Source organism: Pseudophryne corroboree, chromosome 2, assembly GCF_028390025.1.
Source record: "Pseudophryne corroboree isolate aPseCor3 chromosome 2, aPseCor3.hap2, whole genome shotgun sequence".
NCBI lineage: Eukaryota > Metazoa > Chordata > Amphibia > Anura > Myobatrachidae > Pseudophryne > Pseudophryne corroboree.
This window is the reverse complement of record NC_086445.1, coordinates 1,016,338,697-1,016,344,326: the sequence shown is the minus strand read 5'-3', so window position 1 is coordinate 1,016,344,326 and position 5,630 is coordinate 1,016,338,697. Positions and strand designations below refer to the sequence as shown.

General features: G+C 44.7%; 1 protein-coding gene across 1 annotated transcript; it reads left to right on the top strand.

The window, feature by feature from the left end:
• The first annotated feature begins 862 nt into the window (after positions 1-862).
• LOC135050295 (trefoil factor 3-like) lies at positions 863-5,409 on the top strand. Its single transcript, XM_063956690.1, has 3 exons — positions 863-991; positions 2,701-2,937; positions 5,280-5,409. Exons 1-3 carry the CDS (start codon positions 910-912, stop codon positions 5,285-5,287), a joined length of 327 nt encoding a protein of 108 aa, XP_063812760.1. The 5' UTR covers positions 863-909; the 3' UTR covers positions 5,288-5,409.
• The last annotated feature ends 221 nt before the right edge of the window (positions 5,410-5,630 follow it).

Genomic DNA, 5,630 nt, shown 5'->3' with positions numbered 1-5,630 from the left:
TCGTAATGTGATTGACAGGAAATGGGTGTTACTGGGCGGATACACGGCGTTTCAGGGGCGTGTGGCTGAAAACGCTACCGTTTCCGGAAAAAACGCAGGAGTGGCCGGGGAAACGGTGGGAGTGCCTGGGCGAACGCTGGGTGTGTTTGTGACGTCAACCAGGAACGACAAGCACTGAAATGATCGCACAGGCAGAGTAAGTCTGGAGCTACTCTGAAACTGCTAACTCGTTTGTAATCGCAATATTGCGCGTACGTCGGTCGCAATTTTAAGAAGCTAAGATTCACTCCCAGTAGGCGGCGGCTTAGCGTGTGTAACTCTGCTACATTCGCCTTGCGAGCGAACAACTCGGAATGAGGGCCATAGTGCAGTGTATAGGGGCATGTAGTGTAGTGATGTAGTTCAGCATGTAGAAGATGTAGTATAGTTATGTAGTGCAGTGGATATGGGAATGTAGTGCAGTGATATAGTGCAATGTATGGGGGCATGTAGTTGAACACACTGGCGGGGCATTTGAGGCACCTAGGGGAATATTGTCCAATAGTATCCCCTTTTTTCAAAAATTTTGATAATCTGATTATTTTAGTCTGACAGAGTTTGTTTTTTGTTGGTTTTCTTTCTTTTCTTTTTTTTTTCTGGGGGGAGGGGGGGGGGGTTTCGAGCGCCAAATTACTGCCTTTCCACGGGTGACGAAAATCCTGGTTTCAGCCCTGTCTAAACACTGTTTGTAAATACACTAATCTATCTGAAAAGTCTGTGGTTGAAAATCTCAGACAATTTAAGATGAGGATTAGTTGGGAAAATAACATCTCCCTAGGTAAATAGATGCAAATGTCTCGTGTATATATAAAAGCGTGGTGCAGCCAGGAATAACACGGTTTTATTGCAGTGGCCAGAATATCGGACACAATGGCTCTCCGAGTGCTGGCGATCGTCACTTTCATCCTGGCTTCCATGCAGTTCCTGGAGACTGAAGCTAGCCCCGTAATATGTGAGTACAGTATAGGCATTGTATATACTTGTGTGATGGGGTACTTTTATTGATGAATTTGCATACAGAGCATTGTGAATTTGATATGGATATTAGAAGTTCCAGATGTATCAAACCTTGGGGAGAGATAAAGTGGAGAAAGAAAGAGTACCATCCAATCAGCTTCTGTCATTTTACAGACTTAGGGGACTATTTGTCAACGTGTTTTAGCTATTTAAAACTCATTGCATACACTGTCAACTTAATGGATAGGCACACTGGGCAGATGCCTACGTCCCCTCAATTCTAGAACCTTCGAGCAGAGCTGGGCTGGGCCGGGCCAGAGACCATCTGCCTCTTGGGCTGGTGCCTCTGTAGCTTCTTGGGAGGCAGGTAGAGAAGCTGCCAATCCACTTTAATTGTGAATTACAACCAATCGGAGCCACCAGAGCCACCACACAGTAATGTCCCTTGCACCATATGCCCTGCACAGTAAATGCCCCTTGCAACATATACCCCACACAGTAAATGCCCCTTGCACCTTATTATGTCCCACTCTGTAATACCTCTTGCACCATATTATGCCCCTTGTACCATATGCCCCTCACAGTAATGCTCCTTGCACCATATGCCCCTCACAGTAATGCCCCTTACACCACATGCCCCACACAGTAATGCGCCTTGCAAAATATGTCCCACAAAGTAATACCCTTGCACCATGTCCCACACAGTAAATGCCCCTTGCACTGTTGCCAGCCCCACTACCTGCTCGTTGTCAAGGGTTTCACATCACCGCTGCCGCCAACTCCTCCCTCTAGCTTCCTGCAGCTGCAGCCGTCAATTGGTCCTGGCCGGCACATCAGGGGAGCAATGTTCCTCCCAAAATGGCCGCCACCACCTCTAGCATCCTTTAAAACTGTCTCCTCTGTGGCGCTGGCCATTTTGGGATGGACATTTTCAACAGTATTTCATGCAGACGACTAGATCAGCTGCCAACTGCCATGTGTTTGAAATAGCTAAAACTCGTTGATAAATGTGCCCGAGTGAAGCTCAGAAGCTGATTTGTATTTTATCTCTCTCCAAGCTTTGATAAATCCCACCCACCCCACCTAGGATGGTGACGGCAACTTTAATGACCTCCAGCTTTTGGGGAGGACCATAGATTGCCTCTGATGTAAGGGAACAATGCTGCAGGTGACTTCTAATATCCATATACTCAACAGCAGATTGTATCCTAGTACTTATAACTAGAGGTATTCAGTATATTTAGACACTTTGAGATTTTTTGCCAATATTTCCAGCGCTGGCTATTTCCATAGATAAGTGAATACATATGGGTTTGAGCAAAGTACAGCACTTTACCTCTGTTTTACTTCCAACTTCACATCATCAAGCACATTGTATTAAATTAAATTGAATACTAGTTCCCTTGTTAGCCAGTATTGGAAGCAGCCGTGATGTTATCATTTAATCATCTTGATGCCATCAATAAATACTTTATCTCAGTGTTAGAAAGAAAAAGGTAATTTTCTAAAAGTAATAATAGTAGTGGGTAAAATTGTAGGAAAGATTTTTTTTGCATTTTTCAAATAAGTAACTTGTTATATAGGACACTACAGTAATTCTATTTTAGTTTTTAAACAATTCCGCAAATGTAACAGATGACTGATGGTAATAACTAGTGTCAAACACATATTGTGCTGTAAAATAAGACTTATTTCATTTCCCAGCTACGGCCCAGTGCACCCTGACCCCACGCCAGAGGACAGACTGTGGATTCCCGGGGATCAGTAGGGGTGACTGTACCAGCAGAGGCTGCTGCTTTGACTCAAGTATACCAGGAGTAATCTGGTGTTATAATGTTCCAGAACCTGCTGCGGCTCCAGAAATTCAGGTCCAGAAGGCCAAGGCTGTGGATCCCGTGCAAGTAGCAATACAAGAGGCTCAAACGCTACAAGGAGAGGAAGGTCAATAGATACTGCACCTTTATTATCATCTCACTGTCCGCTTACGTTCATTTTCTCTGGTTCCAGATGGTAGCGCAAATCACTTTTTAATGCTACGATTACATAATAAATGCAAAAATATCATACAGCATACTAGACGCCTGTCACTGAGGGGCTAATTAATCATTCATTATGGGCCCGTTATACATGCCTGATCTCACCCGTTATTAGGGGCTCAATAGGGTCACCTAATATCCAGCCAAGGGCGTAGCTACCATAGGTGCAGGGAGTGCAGCTGCTATGGGGCCCAGAGCTGAGTGGGGCCACCTTCCCTGTCACAGTTACATGTGTTATATACAGGGTGTAGCTACCATAGGTGCAGGGAGTGCAGCTGCTATGGAGCCCAGAGCTGAGAGGGGCCACCTTCCCTGTCACAGTTACATGTGTTATATACAGGGTGTAGCTACCATAGGTGCAGGGAGTGCAGCTGCTATGGGGCCCAGAGCTGAGAGGGCCACCTTCCCTGTCACAGTTACATGTGTTATATACAGGGGTGTAGCTACCATAGGTGCAGCGAGTGCAGCTGCTATGGTGCCCAGAGCTGAGAGGGGCCACCTTCCCTGTTACAGTTACATGTGTTATATACAGGGCGTAGCTACCATAGGTGCAGGCAGTGCAGCTGCTATGGGGCCCAGAGCTGAGGGGGGCCACCTTCCCTGTCACAGTTACATATGTTATATACAGGGTGTAGCTACCATAGGTGCAGGGAGTGAAGCTGCTATGGGGCCCAGAGCTGAGAGGGGCCACCTTCTCTGTCACAGTTACATGTGTTATGTACAGGGCGTAGCTACCATAGGTGCAGGCAGTGCAGCTGCTATGGGGCCCAGAGCTGAGAGGGGCCACCTTCCCTGTCAAAGTTACATGTGTTATATACAGGGTGTAGATACCATAGGTGCAGGGAGTGCAGCTGCTATGGGGCCCAGAGCTGAGAGGGGCCACCTTCCCTGTCAAAGTTACATGTGTTATACACATTTTTCGCCATTGGGTGGTACATAGGGATCCTTTCAAACTTTTTCCTTGGGGCCTGCAATATATCTAGGTATGCCCTTGGACCTGCTCATTGTAGTGTGGGTTAAAATGAACTGGAGGGCATTTTAATGCTATATAATATGAACCGGGCCACTGTAATGAGGCACAATATGAATGGGGAGCACTATATATAATAATGTGAATTGGGGGTACTGTACGGCACACTGTGTACTGGCAGCTCTGAAATGTGACATAGAGTGAACTGAAGCACTACTACCATTCATAAAAGAAACTAGGGCACTACTATGGGGCATAACATTAAATAAGACTCTGCTATGGTTCAGAAAATGAACTAGGGCACTATTATAGGGCATACAATTAACGACTGCTGCAGAGAGGTGTCTCTCTAGAAGCATTGGGACGGGGGCCCCTTCAAAATGTTGCTATGGGGCCCACATCTCTGGCTACGCCCCTGTATCCAGCAAATTCTTAACACTGTAAATGTTCACAGTTTGCTTGCCAGAATCAATGTTATCTTCAGATGGCGTTGATTCCAGGAGCCCTGCTCCTTCTTATGGGAAGGAGTTCTGAGGTCACGAAAAGAAGATCCCTCTGCCACTACTAAACAGAGCTGAGATGGCAATACTACTACCAAAGCAAGAGGGATGGGGGGAGGGGGGGGGGGGTATATAATCCATTCTAAACTCCTCTCTCCTGACCCACGGTGCATGAAAAATGTAGACACTGCTAGGGCAATCCTATGTGTGTTCATTGCCATGGGAGATTTCCCATATACAGTTATATCAGCTGCAATACATAAGAGCTAGAAAAGGATTCAACCCCGCTTCAAATAACAATGCACCACCCTTTGTGAATTATAAGTATATAATAAGTAATTGCAGAATCCCATATATACATATATAACAGCAGGAAGCTGCAGAGTTCTTTTATATTTGCCCCAGAACTCCAAGATGACTTCTGGTATCCTTACGTGCCTCACTAATAGGTGCACTATTCTTTATAAAATAATTATTAGGTCTTTAATTACCACTGTTTTAGATTTTGGTATACTGTAAAGCATAGAGTATATTCCGACATGGATGAGAGCTGTTATAACAGTGATAGCTATAGTACAGTATTACTGTATCATCACTGAGGACCAGTGATGTCAAGTTAACATGCGTGTATTATAAACTACTCATGGGTATTCACATATTAGGCAGAGTCATAAATGTGTTTGTTTTAGATATAAATATGTTTCATGTGTTTGCTTTTAAATCGTTCTAGAATCACTTACCTGCAACTAATTTTTCTTGTCTCATTTTTTTTTATAGATTGTTAAATCACACGCAGGACCAAAATTGTAGTGAACGCCCCCGCCCACTGCTAGTTCTTCTTCCACCTATTCTCCACCGCCGGTTCTCTTCCGATTCTAATAAAATCTGACTGTGTTGAATACGCTGATTGTAGAATCTCCTGAATTCTTTTCCTAAATGTTGTCAATAACGATGTTAATTGCAATTATCATCTACATAAGTAAAGGGCAGGTGCAACAATTATACACAGGCGTGATTAGCAGCTGTCCTTTTTACTTGTCACTGCACCTGGGTAATTAACACCTAATCTTGTCTATGAGCACACGTGTCCCTCTTGTGCAGGAAAATGGGAAAGGGGTTGAACTGAGA